The 17,016-nt window shown below is 39.3% G+C and overlaps 1 protein-coding gene across 1 annotated transcript; it reads left to right on the forward strand.

Moving 5' to 3' along the window:
* The first annotated feature begins 16,116 nt into the window (after positions 1–16,116).
* Positions 16,117–16,821, forward strand: LOC134219560 (uncharacterized). Its single transcript, XM_062698310.1, has 2 exons — positions 16,117–16,183; positions 16,340–16,821. The coding sequence occupies exons 1-2, from the start codon at positions 16,117–16,119 to the stop codon at positions 16,819–16,821; spliced, it is 549 nt and encodes a 182-aa protein (XP_062554294.1).
* The last annotated feature ends 195 nt before the right edge of the window (positions 16,822–17,016 follow it).

The following is a 17,016-nucleotide window of genomic DNA, read 5'->3' on the forward strand; positions in this document are numbered from 1 at the left end:
GCTTGACAGTTCACAGAGCTTCTTTACAGGGCTCATGTCTGTAGTATTAAAAATTCCATGCCATTCAGCTGTTCAGCAACAGAACAATTAAGTGTAACCCATGACCGATTCTAACCAAATTTGGTATCACATTTTCTATCAATCAAATAACTTTTCGCTTAAAAAGCAGTTCTTGCTTTTCGTTTTAAGGAAATATAAGTTAAAATGAATATGCTAGACATTTGGGTACAATATGCTAAAAGAATCATATTCACTACGTTGCTACTAATAAGTAAACGCTACATTCCAATGAGAACATTTGCAGATTTGTTGTTTGTAAATCAAATCCACATTCAAACCATATAACCCTTAACAAGCTGCTCAAAATATGAGTAAAATAAATCTATGTTAGTCGGTATAAGATCGCACGTATCCGACAAAATATGTCCAATGTCCAGTTGCCTACCCTCATCCCGGAGCTTAATATCCCATAAGTCATTATAAACCACGTTCCATCCGAGGAGGGGCGTAACGCATGCCAAATCCATCTTCCACCCAAGCCACTCCCGAACAAGCTGACGTTGAAAAGCTGTTAAGCGATCAATAACTTTCTGAAAGGTTCATGCTACTGCAAGATGCTAAAGTGCGATGTAATGAAGCCAATTAGCGACTGTGGACTTATCGGCTGCTTCATATATACGCAGAAAGTCCAGCTGCAAGGGATTTAATGAAGATGATGTCGACGATGATGGGACTACATCGGCATAAGGCAGCTGAGCCCCACAACACGATAAAGGTTCACAACAGGCCTGGTATAGCCCTAACCTGCCAAATGGGGTTGGGTCGATTCGATCAGCAATTTGTCTATCTGCTTATGCACTTCCATCAGCGAGGGCCCCCAAGAAGTGAACGCTGTGGAACGGAGAAGTAAGCTTTTGAAAAGAGATCCATTTATCTGAACGGGTATGAATCAGATAGAGATCTTAAAATTCTCATTAAGAAATCAATCAATCAATTATCACAATTATGGTATTTTTTTTTTTTTGCTTCAAAGCGAACAAAACGGAATGAGATATTATGACCCCCCTTTACGTGCGGCGCTTTTTCTCCGGAGTGTAGTTTTCGCTGAATCGTTTAGCCGAAGAAAAATGAAGCACTTGGTTCCGACAACAAATTCATTCTGAAGAGTGTACGTTTCCAGAACCGTTGTATGGGGTGGGTTTGAATATTTATGTAAAATACATTTCATAAGAAAATAGATCATGCTTACAAGTAGCTTATGTCATTTTTAAATTTTTCTTAAACCTATATAAATGTTCATTACTTTTGGCTGGATTTTGTTAAATTCAAGAAGGAATTCACTGAAGACTTCATAAGACTATATTCTTCTTGACGTTTTGATTTCAGTATCCAGAGTTTGTTTTTGAAAATCTGTGATATGCATCTCATTATTTACATGAGATGAAGTGCGTTAAAACAAACAGCTTCAAATCGGCAAATTATTAAAGCATTGTTGTTAGGTACGAACTTGTGTAGAACAAATGATGAAGTATTTATGAAATTCTTGACATTATTTAAAACAGTGATTAACAGTAGATGGTTTAATGGAACTATTGGCTTCTCTCCATTTCACGGTATCCACCCCATCTTTCAACAACGTTGTCAGAATCGCGGAACGGCCCAAAGTGTACATATCCTCCGGCAACAAAAATTAACAAATGTACCAACATTGGTATCGTTATCCGACGTACAAGCACAGAGAGAAAGAGGGTTCTATACGCCAAGCTCTTCTGATTTCCGTCTCTGGTAGACTGAACTGTGCGCTAATGGGCTCCCATGACTAACGAAGTGCGTGCTCGCTTGTACGTGCTATGAGCTGAAGAAAGGAGCAAATGCCCGACGACCTTTGGCTTGTTCGGCCGACCGACCGACCTGCGAAGTGATCTGGAATGCTGCCCGGGCGGCTTTCGTTAGTTGAAAGCGCTTTCTTGCATGCTGGCCGAAAGTGCCATGACTAATGACTTGCCCAGACTTAGCCGTTGGTGATACATTTGTCAGGTGTCGGTGGAAGCGCATGTTCGCAATGAGTGTAATGTGCGAAGTATTAATTTGGTGGGACTTAGTACAGGTTATTTTTTATGGAATAACACTTTCTTGTTTGGTTTATGCTAATGTCTTCGTAAATAAAGGTTTCTGAAAAAATGCTGGTTGATCGGCATTCGAAATTTCTTTTTACATTAAGCTGGCTGTCGCGCAGAACAAATGGAGGTTTACAAGTAAAATTTATTAACCGAGATTCTTGATGCCTGTCGGTGAAGCCTGTGAAACAAGAAACAAGAAACAAGAAACAAGAAACAAGAAACAAGAAACAAGAAACAAGAAACAAGAAACAAGAAACAAGAAACAAGAAACAAGAAACAAGAAACAAGAAACAAGAAACAAGAAACAAGAAACAAGAAACAAGAAACAAGAAACAAGAAACAAGAAACAAGAAACAAGAAACAAGAAACAAGAAACAAGAAACAAGAAACAAGAAACAAGAAACAAGAAACAAGAAACAAGAAACAAGAAACAAGAAACAAGAAACAAGAAACAAGAAACAAGAAACAAGAAACAAGAAACAAGAAACAAGAAACAAGAAACAAGAAACAAGAAACAAGAAACAAGAAACAAGAAACAAGAAACAAGAAACAAGAAACAAGAAACAAGAAACAAGAAACAAGAAACAAGAAACAAGAAACAAGAAACAAGAAACAAGAAACAAGAAACAAGAAACAAGAAACAAGAAACAAGAAACAAGAAACAAGAAACAAGAAACAAGAAACAAGAAACAAGAAACAAGAAACAAGAAACAAGAAACAAGAAACAAGAAACAAGAAACAAGAAACAAGAAACAAGAAACAAGAAACAAGAAACAAGAAACAAGAAACAAGAAACAAGAAACAAGAAACAAGAAACAAGAAACAAGAAACAAGAAACAAGAAACAAGAAACAAGAAACAAGAAACAAGAAACAAGAAACAAGAAACAAGAAACAAGAAACAAGAAACAAGAAACAAGAAACAAGAAACAAGAAACAAGAAACAAGAAACAAGAAACAAGAAACAAGAAACAAGAAACAAGAAACAAGAAACAAGAAACAAGAAACAAGAAACAAGAAACAAGAAACAAGAAACAAGAAACAAGAAACAAGAAACAAGAAACAAGAAACAAGAAACAAGAAACAAGAAACAAGAAACAAGAAACAAGAAACAAGAAACAAGAAACAAGAAACAAGAAACAAGAAACAAGAAACAAGAAACAAGAAACAAGAAACAAGAAACAAGAAACAAGAAACAAGAAACAAGAAACAAGAAACAAGAAACAAGAAACAAGAAACAAGAAACAAGAAACAAGAAACAAGAAACAAGAAACAAGAAACAAGAAACAAGAAACAAGAAACAAGAAGCAAGAAACAAGCTTAGCATAGCCAAAAAATATATGATCGCTTTTTTTATCCATATTTTGCATTTGCTTGGAATGATGTACAAAAGTATATGGATCCTTCTCTAAAATCACGAAAAAATAAGAGTGATAGATTAATTCTTTTATTTTTGCATTATGAATAATAAAGAAGAAATCATATTCTCTAAACGTAATCTGGAAAAATGCATGCTTTTGAAGAAGATATCGACCCTGTTTCAAACGATATGGCAAAATACAAAATGGCAAAAGGTCGAATGGACAAATAATCGAAATTCCAAGAACTACTGGGACACAAGGTCAAAAGTACGGAAAAATAATGAAAAAACATGTGATAGATTTAGTTAGAAAATGGTATTGGAGGGTAACCGCCCCACCGAAGGGGGGTTTGTTTATGTTGTGCATATGCATAATCGAGTTTCAGACATAGTAATTGATTTTCCATCCGGGTGGCTTAATACCCCGTATATAGGCAATTAACTTTGAATGTAATGAAAAAACCTTGATGTTGATTCGACCAAATAACTCTAAAGAACAGCCTATGTTTGAAAGAAGGCTAAATTTCATAATGCAGTTGTAACACTTAGAACACGCTTAGTTCAGTTCACCCAAATATGGGTGAACAGTACCTAAAATTGCCAAAAAGTACACATACTTAGATTTGGGTTAAGTGTACCTTACCGATATGTGGGTACAAGGGAATCTGGAAGCAAATCGTTATTATTATCCTATTAATTGGTACTCCATTATGGCTGAATTTGGTTCAGATTTGGGTGAAGGTTTCTGATTTGTTTATATAAATGATACTCAAATATGGGTTAAATTTCCATAGTTAAAAAACACGTCTAACAATATTGCTATATTCTTTTTTATATTTCCTCGTTAATTGTCAACTTCGTTGGGGAGTTAATTGAAGGGGTCAAACGCAAAAGGGATGTACAAATTGTATGAAAGTTTAAAAATTTACTAATTTTCTTAGAATTTTCACATTTTTTATAAACATCGTTGCAATCACCTCATTCATTCTCGGTATTGTACCTCTCCATCCACCTGCTCATTCACATCATCAATTTCATTCACTATTTTTAACATCTCATTCAGTCGTTCCCGTGTGCTGAACCTTATTGTTTTCAAGGAACTAATTCCAATAAATTCAATTAATTTGTTTATTCCCGCATCTGGCTGACGAAGAACAGCATAGCTTTTAATGAGAATGTCCACTGCCCGCGCTGCTTGCAATCCACAAAAAATCAGATTGCCGTGTAATAAGACGTAATCATCTCTCTGCTTCATTGGTGGCGCCAAACAAACTATGCAAAGCTGTCTTCCCACCCTTACATGACTGCAACAAAAAAATTGTATTTAATAATCATTTTCAAGCATTGTAAAAGATATGGTCGACTAGAAAACTCAGGTTTTTCTCACAAACCGTATTCTAATGTGCTTACATCGAGAATGGTGTCCTTCTTATAGTGCATCACATGCGAAGTTGGGTGTTGTGAGTATTGTGAGTAAAATTCAACTTTACTAGTTCACCACTCTGGTTTACCTCAACCCATTTGACGAAATTAGACGCAAAACATTCTGTTGCTGATAGCTGGTTTGGTTCTTCGTTCTCTTTCCGCATACCTCGTTTAGTCAGAAAAGACAGCAAAGATAGAAACTTTCTCAACACTCACGCAGTGTGTGAATCGCACAAGGAGGGCAAGCAAGAAGAAGACACAAAAAGGAATCGAAGGTGATGCTGTGCTTGGCATGCAATGGGCTTAACCACAAAGTGAAGGATTGTGCATCAGACTGTGGAAGACAGTTCAGGACCATCATCTCTGCCGTACGTGTTTAGGCAAACATGGCCGGCGACCATGCAAGACGCAAACGCATTACAAGGCTGTCAGCAACGACACCATCAGTTGCTGCATTCCAGTGTGCAAAAACATGTGCAACAACCCAAGGAGGGACATACTTCAACAAAGCAGTGCGACAACTCACGAGAAGGGTTGAACGCACATCATGCTACCAAGAAATCTGTGCTGTTCAGGATTCTCCCTGTAAATCTTTTCTAGAAAGGGAATTCAGTGAAGACTTTCGCGTTTTTGGACGATGGCACGGGCATGACTTTAGTCGATGAATAGCTTGCAGAGCGTTTAGGCATTGATGATGGCGAACCACTCCCCCTTTGTCTAACTTGGACTAGCAACATGACTCGGTACGAACCAAAATCACAGCGGATCTGTCTGTAGATTTCTGGGGCAGATAAAAACAAATTGTTTGCCTGGAACGACGCGAGGACGGTTGCCAATCTTAAACTTCCGAATCAATCCTTGGGATACGAATATTTGTCACGACGATACGCTTACCTTCGTGATTTACAGATCAGCAGCTAGAAGTAGCCACATCCGGGATATTCATTGGATCAAATAATGCCAGCCTGATAACAACAATGAATCTACGGGAAGGTCACCTTGGTGACGCTCTAGCCAGCAAAACTAGGCTCGGATGGGCTATCAATGGATACAATTTATTATTATTATTTATTCATGTCGAAGTGGCGTGCGGTATATAAGAGTCTTCTCCATTCGGCTCGGCCCATGGCTACACGTCGCCAACCACGCAGTCTACGGAGGGTCCGCAAGTCATCTTCCACCTGATCGATTCACCATGCCCGCTGCGCACCTCGCTTTCTTGTGCCCGTCGGATCGTTGTCGACAACCATTTTCACCGGGTCACTGTCCGGCCCACCGCAGTCGTCCGATTTTCGCGGTGTGAGCGATGGATGGTTCTCCCAGCAGCTCATGCAACTCGTGATTCATTCGCCTCCTCCACGTACCGTCCGCCATCTGCACCCCACCATAGATGGTACGCAGCACTTTCCTTTCGAAAACTCCGAGTGCGCGTTGGTCCTCCACGAGCATTGTCCAGGTCTCGTGTCCGTAGAGGACTACCGGTCCAATAAGCGTTTTGTATGCAGATCGTCAGTTTGGTATGGCGGTGAACTCTATTCGATCGGAGCGTCTTGCGGAGTCCAAAGTACGTACGATTTCCAGCCACTATGCGTCTCCGAATTTCTCTGCTAGTATCATTTTTGGTAGTCACCAGTGAGCCGAAGTACACAAATTCTTCTACCACCGCGATTTCGTCACCACCGATGTACTTTGTCTTCGACGTGTTGATGATTAGTCCTATCCGCTTGGCTTCCCTCTTCAGTCTGATGTAGGCCAAATAGCTGGACGGACTTATTGAAAATTGTACCACTCGTGTTAATCCCTGCTCTTTGTATTACCCCTTCCAAAGCAATGTTGAATAGCAGACACGAAAGACCATCACCTTGCCGTAACCCTCTGCGGGTTTCGAAGGGACTCGAGAATGCCCCTGAAACTCGAGCTACGCACATCACCCGATCCATCGTCGCTTTGATCAACCGTGTCAGTTTATCCGGAAAGCCGTGTTCGTGCATTACCTTCTATAGCTGGCCTCGATCGATTGTATCAAATGCGGCTTTGAAATCGATGAATAGATGATGTGTGGGCACGATGTATTCGCGGCATTTCTGCAGTACTTGGCGAATGGCGAACACCTGGTCCGTGGTGGAGCGTTCGCCCATAAACCCGCATGGTACTGCCCCACGAACTTCCTTGCAATTGGTGCTAGTCGACGGCATAAAATTTGGAAGAGTACCCTGTAGACGGCGTTCGCCCTTTTGCAGACACACGACACCTTCCATCCACTCCTCCGGCAAAACTTCCTCCTCCCAAATCTTGGTAATGACTCAGTGCAGCGCTCTAGCCAGTGCCTCACCACCGTGTTTTAATAGCTCTCCTGGTAGTTGGTCAACCCCATGGGCTTTGTTGTTTTTCAGCCTGTCAATCTCCTCCTGGATTTCCTGGAGATCCGGAGCCGGTAAAATTATGTCCTGCGCGCGTTCTCCCAGGTCTATCACCATACCGCCATCTTCGTCTGCCATATCGCCATTCAGGTGTTCTTCGTAGTGCTGCCGCCACCTTTGGATCACCTCATGCTCGTTCGTAAGAAGGTTCCCTTTTATGTCCTTACACATATCAGGCTGTGGCACGTGGCCCTTACGTGAACGGGTTAACTTCTCATAGAACTTTCGTGTGTTATTAGCGCGGTACAGTTCCTCCGTCTCTTCACGGTCTCGATCTTCCTGCTGGCGCTTTTTCCTCCGGAAAATCGAGTTTTGTCTGTTCCGCGCCCGTTTATATCGTGCATCTTTCGCCCTCGTGCGGTGTTGCAGCAATCTCGCCCATGCTGCATTCTTCTCTTCTACTGACTGCTCACATTCGCCGTCATACCAGTCGTTTCTCTGATCCGGGGGCACCGTGCCAAGTGCAGCGGTTGCGGTGCTACCAATGGCGGATCGAATATCTCTCCAGCCACCTTCAAGAGACGCTGCGCCTAGCTGCTTCCCATTGGAAGTACCACTTCCAGCTGCTGCGCGTATTCTTGGGCTAGTCTAGCGTCTTGTAGCCACCCAATGTTAAGCCGCGGCGTCCGACTTCGACTTCGACGTCGAGAGCTTTGAGCGCAGGCATACTGCAACAAGGTAGTGGTCGGATTCAATATTTACACTGCGGTAAGTGCGGACGTTCGTGATGTCGGAGAAGATTTTACCGTTGATTAGAACGTGGTCGATTTGGTTTTCCGTTTCTTGGTTAGGTGATCTCCACGTGGCCTTGTGGATATTTTTGCGGGGAAAGAAGGTGCTTCGGACTACCATTCCGCGGGAGGCTGCGAAGTTTGTGCATCGTTGGCCGTTGTCATTCGATACGGTGTGCAGACTATCCGGTCTGATGACCGGTCTATACATTTGCTCCCTTCCTACCTCTGCGTTCATGTCATGACAATTATGACGTCCCGCAGTGGGCATCCATCGTATGTCTGCTCCTGCTGTGCGTAGAACGCTTCTTTCTCATCGTCGGGTCTCCCTTCGTGTGGGCAGTGCACGTTGATGATGCTATAGTTGAAGAAACGGCCTTTAATCCTCAGCTTGAACATCCTTGCGTTGATTGGCTGCCACCCAATCACACGATGGCGCATCTTACCCAGCACTATGAAGCCGGTTCCCAGCTCGTTGGGGGTGCCACAGTAGAGTGGCCCAAGCTTATATGGAAAAAGTGAAAAGTCTGGAATATCAAACCTTGCACCCTTATATGACAGTTTGGGGGTCCCAGAAGCTCCCCTGAAAATTTCAGCTCATTCGGTCCAGTGGTTGGCGTGCGCAAATGGCTCAAAGTTTGTATGGGAAAAGTGATCCAAATGTATGAGGAAACGCAACCGTTTCAGTTTTTTGCTTCTAGGTGGCGCTGTAGTCGACGGATTCCTGTTGTGGACAAAATGTAGAACCTTTTTTATATAAGGAAGCGACTGGTGAAGACCGGATGTAAATCTCTTTGAAATTGGCCAAGTTATAAGCATCCAAAGTCGAGGGTGTCGAGCGTGTCCCCCAGGGGTGTTTAAAATGAGAGCAACGTACCACCGATAATTGCGGCGGCGATGCAGGCGTATTCGGTGCCGTCCGAAATTAAATGCATGATTAACACGCAATCTCGCGAATTTTTATCCGATTGGTAAATACTTTCCGTACTCTGTACAGTAGTGTAGCTAGAGAGGGAGGGGGTGACTTACCACTGAAGCCAACGAGCTGAAGTTTTTCAGGGGGGACAAAATTCATGAAATATTTGTAAAGAGTTGTTTTCGGACATAGTGATGCCCGTTGCATCAATTTTAGAACGATATGATATAATGGTTACAGACAGAGGGACAGAAGGACTGAAAGACAGAGAGACCTGGGATATTATATAAGTTATATTTTTTTCAAACAACAGTTTTAATGTTTATAGCATAATTTATGAACTGTATAAAACTACAAAGTTATCAACAAACAACACTTATACCTATATTGATTATTTATTTCAACTGCTGCCTTCCTTTATAACAGAGCGAGTGCAATCTGGAAAATTTTGCCTATGCTGTTGAACAACTTTGAGAAGATATTGAAGCTGTTCTTCATTTTTTGTCAGTTTTCCACAAAAATCTTGAACTAGTTTAACTCCTCTTTCAGCACAGTCATTCACTACCAAAAATGAATTAATTTTATTTCTACTTTCAACAATTTCTTCCAATTAATCTCATATACTAGGATCTTCTTTGAGAAAAATTGCAGATATTCCAGAAATTTCAAAAAAATTCATCGTATTTTGAGAAACAAAATCCGAAAGCGTACAAGAAGTCAACTTATCGATCGTAGATACTTTCAATTTTATTTTTCTTACTTCATCACCCTTACAAGATTTTAAATTGTGTGCCATTTCTTTTCTCTCATTAGTAGATATTTCTGGGTCGAAAAAAGCCAGAGCGACTAGTTCTTCACTCAAGTACCATAGGGGGTCGTTCAACAATGATGTCACAGGTTTTAGGGGGGGAGGGGGTCTAAGATTTTGTGACAGTACGTGTGTTAGGTATACAAAAAAGCGTGACAGAGGGGGGAGGGGGGGTCTAGAAATCGCGAAAAGTAGTGGACGTCATACTTGAATCACCCCTAGATGATTTGCTAATCTTGAAGCCGCAGCCATATACACATTTCTTGATTGATCAGGGAAAGCATCTCGTAAAGTTATCAATTTTTTGCCAGGTTTAGATCATTTCGTGCTGCTGATGAGGGTGAAGGAGCTTTAAACCAAGACCAAATGTAAACTCGTAAAATAAAAGCACACATTACTGGAATTTTTCGCATTTCATCATCGGTCATGTCAAATTGGCCTCTAAACAGCCATATTTTAAGACAATATATTGCTTTCGCCATCCACCTGGCATTGCTATGTGCTCCTGGTGGCGAAAATTTAATTCTTTTCACACCAAGAAATGCTAAAGATAAATTTAGCAACTCTTTATAGTCTTGTCGTTGCTGTTGAATATTGAGTTGGTTTTTCAAAAATTCAATCAAATGTTGTGTTTCATCACCAAGGATCTCAATAATGTTTTCGTCTATCATATTTTCATCAAAGGATTGATCCATAGTAGGCCATGCCGATTTAAATTTTATAAAAATACTTGACAAAGGGCCTTTTGAAGGAAACAGTTTTCCCAAGCTGCGGAAGGACGGTTTGTTTTTCGCCTCTGTCATTGTGTTCCCTCAAATTCGAAGTTTTGAAAATTTCAATATTCGGCGAAGTTCAAGGAAGTACATTAAGCCAGTCTCCTCATATGGTGATGATACCAACTCACGGACCTATCTGGAGCACTCATTCCTTCTTATCCGGCTTGACTCCGCCCTCCAGCGTTAACCTTGGATCTTTTCGACGAAACAAGCACTAGCTACAATGAACCAGCTCTATCGATGCCATCTGCAGCAATGGAGAAGATACCATTTCGTTCACCTTTAATAGAGGAAACGATTGCGGCAATTGCAACTGCAAACGACGGAAAACAAGGAACGAAAACGAAGGCCTCAAGCAGTCTCTAATCAAGCTGGCCAATGCGATCACTGCTGCAACTAGGTATTCTCACCGCTGCTTAGCTGGAACATGCAGAAAGAGATGCACGAAGACAAGACTAAAGAATATAGGTATATGAAAGCGTGAAAATTTTGTGGGAGTGCAAATCTTAGCTTCTCCCGAATGTCAAGTTTGCCGTGTCGTTGTTGTACAGCGGAGTTTTCTAAGTATCACGTTATTTTAATGTTATTTTTTGTACCATTTTTCCACAAAATGTTTGGATTTTTCTCCTCCTTCTCCTATTGAAAATTTTCATTCGATTTGCTATAATCTATTAAACGTTTACGGATCAAACCATATCTTGAAATGTAAACTGAATTTATACATTTCCCTGATAAGTTGAATTTAAAAAAATCATTGTTCCATTAATGGCTTACGACACTTACGTCCACTTCGTATGATTTTATTGCTGCAAACACTAGTATTGCTTTTGTATCGTGGATGAAAACCAATTTGAATTTTCCATATGTTGACAACATTTTTAAGTTATTTGATCCACATTACTACGTAACGTACTGATAAGTCTGAAACTTACTACAATTATTTTTAATAGAAGCATCAACAAAATGGGCCTTGAAAAGGCTGGCTTAGCAAAATCGTTAGCGATAATTTTAGGAAAACATCATTTTCAAAGCACGAATAACGTACACACTTACACACTATAACATGCTTTCTTGTGTTTATTCAAAAACACATTATTGATTGAATTAACTATGAGTATATTTTAATATCTTTATTGTATATCTTTAAAGAAAAGTACATTTATTCAATTCCTAATGTTCGTTATAAAAATTATATCACATCGTGTAGAGTCCACTCAATTACGCTCGATTCATAGTTGTAAGAAGCATACTACAGGGTGTCCATTCAAAATCAATTTTTAGATTCCAGGTTTTTCCCCAGTTAGAGGAACCGATACTAAAATATCATATTAGCGGATCTAAACAGAAAATCAGCTATTTTTTATGTTTGTTTTATTAGAGTGAGCGCTAGAAGGCTCTTAGACCCATTTAGTATGAATCAATCTCAGTTTTGTCACATGCGTAATAAAATAAAATAGGATCCACAATCATTTCTTTCGGATTCTAATTCTAGAACAGAGAATCATCAAATATGAGCCAACCCAGGGCTATAAATTTTTTAAGTAAGGACAATCAATCAATTAATTCAAGAAATTTCTATAAAACTTTTGATAGAACAGAAAAAGTAGAAGCACGGTTTTTTCCTGCCGTGACTTAGATTTTCCTTTCAATTCCTCAAAACAGGATAAATCTCAAATAATCTTCTAAAAATAACTATAGAAATCATCTGAAATTATTTATCATAATTTGAAACTATTGAATCTATAAATTTCATAAAAAACTCTTGAGAATGCCTAGCTCTTCGAGTTCCTCGAGAATGTTCCTCGCTAATTTCTAGTAACTGGTTCAGGCCCAGGATAAAGATCTTTCAATTTTTGGTGTGATTCACTTGTGTATAAGTATTGAATTGAGCTATGAGTAGAGCGTACAATTGACGACAAACAACTCAAAGGAAATAAAATAGTTCTTAGAGCAATATGATCCACTTTATCAAATCAATAAACATCGACATGATTAACAAATAATACTTAGCTTAAAACGATCAAAACTTAAATCTTGGTTGAATTGAAAAAAAAGTTCTTGTTTTTAATGAATCCACCAACACAATGAATTGCCCGTCAAAATTTTGTTTGACCTTTTAGGAGAACTCAGGAGGACTGTTCGTATCTTCTTTTTAGCTTTTACTTTTATTTTATGTTCAATTTGAAAAATAAGGGATAGCATTATAATTTTGAAACTTTCATAAATGCAATGCGGAAATCGATCAAAGAGAATAGATTTAAAATACATATAACTACTATATCTAGTGAATGGCAATAAGTCAGTAGCAACTTCAAACCCATGAAATACTCACTAACAATCAATAACACTCATGTTATTATGTTGCAATGTTTGATACTGCCTCCCTACTTTTGAACAAATATTTTCAGAATTCAAGAATTCTATTTCAAATTCAATTTTTCAATACCATGGACGCAGTTGATCCTATTTGAAGGAAGCAGCATGACTGTATCAGCTACCAGAACTTCCACAGCTGCTAACCCAGTGTGAACAGACGCAGCCTCCTAATCGGCCATAGTTGGGCATTGTGATCAAGTTTCCAATGGAAGCAAAGGAGGACAAACTAAGTTGGTGAGCATGTTCCAGTTCTTTCTCTTAGTGCTTCAGAATACTATGTTCATGACATTTTACACTAAATACGCACAGGGCATCGTTTGCTGCTATTGCCGCGGATATTGTGGGAGTCCCAGGTATCCGGTTCACGCTTTGGTTTGCAACGGTGGCTCTTCTCGACCTTCTACTCCCTGAGTAGTTAGTACGAATAAGGGCGTCCTTGTGAAGTTTTGCTGTACCTGTTATGAATAACTAGTACATCCCATTCCCCACACTCCCTGAAGAAACAGTTCTTGCTTCAGAAGTGAATCCTTTTTGTGGTACTAGTATTCGTAACAAAAAGGGCACAATTACGGAGCATGAGATTTGATCAAATTATTCGTAGTACTACTTATTTACCACCCCCAGCTGGGTGAGGGATAGAGGATGACGCACACACACACAACAGTTTTCCCAAGCTGCGGAGTCATTATTTTTGATTTACTTCGCTAGGAAAACGCTCTACTAGTGGAGGGTTTCTCATCTGGAAGCAAAACATAAAAATATTGACATATAGTAGAAGTTACCATCTTATTTGATTATATTCTTACCTCCTCCATCAATAGTAAAAACGCTGGTAGCTGATTGAGATTCCAAGGAAGGCTCTGGTTCCGTTGTTGGTTCTTCTTCAATTTTGCCTTTTTGCCTTTCTCGTACACCTAAGTTGTACCGAAAGGCTATCATTTCACTCCAAATTCGAACTTTTGATATGCGTCCCGGAGACCCATAGTGTTATATACCATTCGACTCAGCTCGATGGGCTGAACAAATGTCTGTCTGTCCGTGTGTGCGTGTGTGTGTGTATGTGTGTGCGTGTGTGCACAAAATGCCATAAAAAACATTAGCCAAATTTTCACATAGAAACTCTTAACCGATTTTCTTGCAACAAGTTGCATCCGACAGAGACTAAAACGCTGTTGATCACTATTGAATTTCATAATAATTGCAAATTGCAAAAAATAGATAATATTGAAATAGTGATGAGACATAGTCACATAGAACAATAATGTGTTATGAAAAATGCCTTGCATCTATGAATATTTTTAAAGTTTATTCGTGGCTTGCTCCCATTAAGAGTTTCATCGTACTATAAAGATGCTCGTGTTGCACGCATTTAGGCGTATATGCTCTTCGTTCAGTTTCATAGTACTATGAAATTGTCCGAAAGTCAAAATTCGAACATAGGAAATTCGAGAAACTTTTGGCAGCGCCATCTGTCGTCTACTAGTGTAAATTTTCTATCATAACATTAGACGGTGTAACTGTTTTGCTAACACTAATCCATAATTTGATTTCTTGTGCATCATCGAGGTGTAAGTGTAAATGCTACATTTATTACCTTTTTGCGCGAGAAAGGCGCCATCACCGCTAGGTGGATTAATCTGGGTTTTAACTCTCGCAAAGGCAGATCCAGGCCTTCCAACTTCCCTTTGCAGAATAAGGAACTGTTTATCCTTATTGTTTTTAATCAAATTTAATGCATTTCGTCGAGCAATATCAAACAATCGATCCAAATTATTAATGAATCTAGACTCTTGCTCTTTCTGTTTATCTCCCGCGTGAGAAGATTTTTTGATAATTGCTCGCATTTTGTTAAATAATTTTAGGAGCTTAACAACAGCATTGTAGTGTTGCATTAGAGGAATTCTATATTTCTCCCAAAAAATTTGAAGTTCAGTTACTACAGTTTTAGCAGCTGGCTTTATACTCAAGTGTTGATTTTTCATTATAAAACGCATCCGACCAAGCACATCACCGTTTGAAAGCAACTTTACACCTTTAAAACTTTCAATTGGGACAACAAGTTCCATACTTAATTCTTCCTTAGATTTTGAATCCATTTTATGTATTCCACTTGCACGATCAAATATCACTTCACAAAAGCAAGAAGCACATTTTTCTTGCAGGACCAGTGGTTTTGGAGATACAACGATTTGAAGAGTGAAAAATTAGTTGCGTTATATCGAGGTATACCTGTAGAAATAAAGAGCTTTTATTTGATTTGTTAATACAACAAATAGGCCTAATGATTTGGGAGTTACAATTTTATGAAAAATTAAAATTCCTGAAATGATCGATTTTTCTGAATACCCTATATTGAAATTGGTCACCATAAAGGGGAAATAATAAAATGGGTCCAATATTGTTCTATAAGGAACGATCCTACCAAATATAAGGTAATTTTGAGGAATCATTTCAATAATGTTGGAACTGGATGGCTGTATATTTTTATTTGAGGCTATGGAAGAAGTACTTAATTTATTTCGTGTATTTACATTCACGCTTCGAAAATTGAACTCTAAACTATAGCATAAACCAAACTTGACCAAATTTTGGGTTCTTCAATTTATGTAAATTTTTAGTAAATTTTTTTAGCGTGTTAGCTCGAAGATAAAACGACGCCAGAAAATTGCGAGATTAAACATCGAACAATATCCCGGATGTGTTCTTCTACTAAAAAAAAAGATCCCCCCCCCCTTGCCACCCCTTATTCACCCCCTCCCTCTCTAGCTACACTACTGTACAGAGTACGGAAAGTATTTACCAATCGGATAAAAATTCGCGAGATTGCGTGATAATCATGCATTTAATTTCGCACGGCACCGAATACGCCTGCATCGCCGCCGCAATGGTCGGTGGTACGTTGCTCTCATTTTAAACACCCCTGGGGGACACGCTCGACACCCTCGACTTTGGATGCTTATAACTTGGCCAATTTCAAAGGGATTTACATGTTGTTGTTGTTGATTGAAGCGGTGTTCATGCGTTTAAATTTCGCTCTGTTAATTTGTTAAATTTACGGTGTATTTGATGTTGTAAAACCTGCTAAAGTACTATTATTGTTGACCAGAGAGATCAAGTTACTAGTCGATCAAGTTGACCTGTCCCTATAGAGCTATTTACTAGCCAATTCTAGTTTGAAGTAACATTATGCACTGCAAAAAGTGTCTGCTTCCCGTAACAAAAGATCAGCCATTCATATTCTGCAATGCGTTGTGTGCCGGGCTGTATCACGTTTCTTGTGTCGGACTAAACGATCAACAGCTCGCTGCAGTATCGCCGCCGAACAAAAACAGTTGCTGGATGTGTGATAATTGTTTGGATGAGTTCGTGCAGTGGAGGAAAGTGAAAAAAGAATTAACCGCTCAAAAAGCACTGGAGCCGAAATCTGCACTACATCAAGACGTCGAAGAGTTGAAGGCGAAAGTTGAAACAATCATGTCTCTACTCGCTTCAAATGTGAACTGTTCTGCCAACATCGTTATGCAACATTCAACTCCAAGAACATCACCGAAATGTACTAATACTTCACCATATGTACCAAACTCTCGCATTGAGCCATTCGTTCCATATGATGCTCCGAATCGATCATTTGATTGTACGAGCGTGGAAGAGAGCTTCGCATTAGTACTGACCAACATCGATAGCAGTGTTTCGGAAAAAGACATTCAGGAGATGGTTTCACGATGTTTGGGCGCCTGTCACAAAGAATGTGTGAATGTTAGAAAACTTGTTCCGCGATGGGTCGACAGTAATACACTGGACTATATTTCGTTCAAAATTGTTCGGGACACAAAATGGAAATCTGCTGCAATGAAGTCAACTACATGGCCAAAAAATGTTCCGATAGTTTAAACAAAAATATTGCACATGGAAACCTGATTTATGCTAGTTGTTACTAAATATTATATTGTTACATGCTTTACTGTTTGAATTTGTATATTTATGTGATATTTTTTACTAAATCCTATTTCGAAATATGTTAAATGTTATGTTGTATGCTATTTTACGTTCAATGTTACACTGCAGGTCGTGCTATAATTATTATTG

Source organism: Armigeres subalbatus, chromosome 3 (assembly GCF_024139115.2).
Source record: "Armigeres subalbatus isolate Guangzhou_Male chromosome 3, GZ_Asu_2, whole genome shotgun sequence".
NCBI lineage: Eukaryota > Metazoa > Arthropoda > Insecta > Diptera > Culicidae > Armigeres > Armigeres subalbatus.

Bases quoted from the DNA above. Each gene is read 5' to 3' on its own strand.
- LOC134219560 (XM_062698310.1), top strand. From the start codon at position 16,117: ATGCACTGCAAAAAGTGTCTGCTTCCCGTAACAAAAGATCAGCCATTC. The intron at 16,184-16,339 runs GTGCCGGGCTGT...CCGCTCAAAAAG, and splicing joins CATATTCTGCAATGCGTTGT to CACTGGAGCCGAAATCTGCA.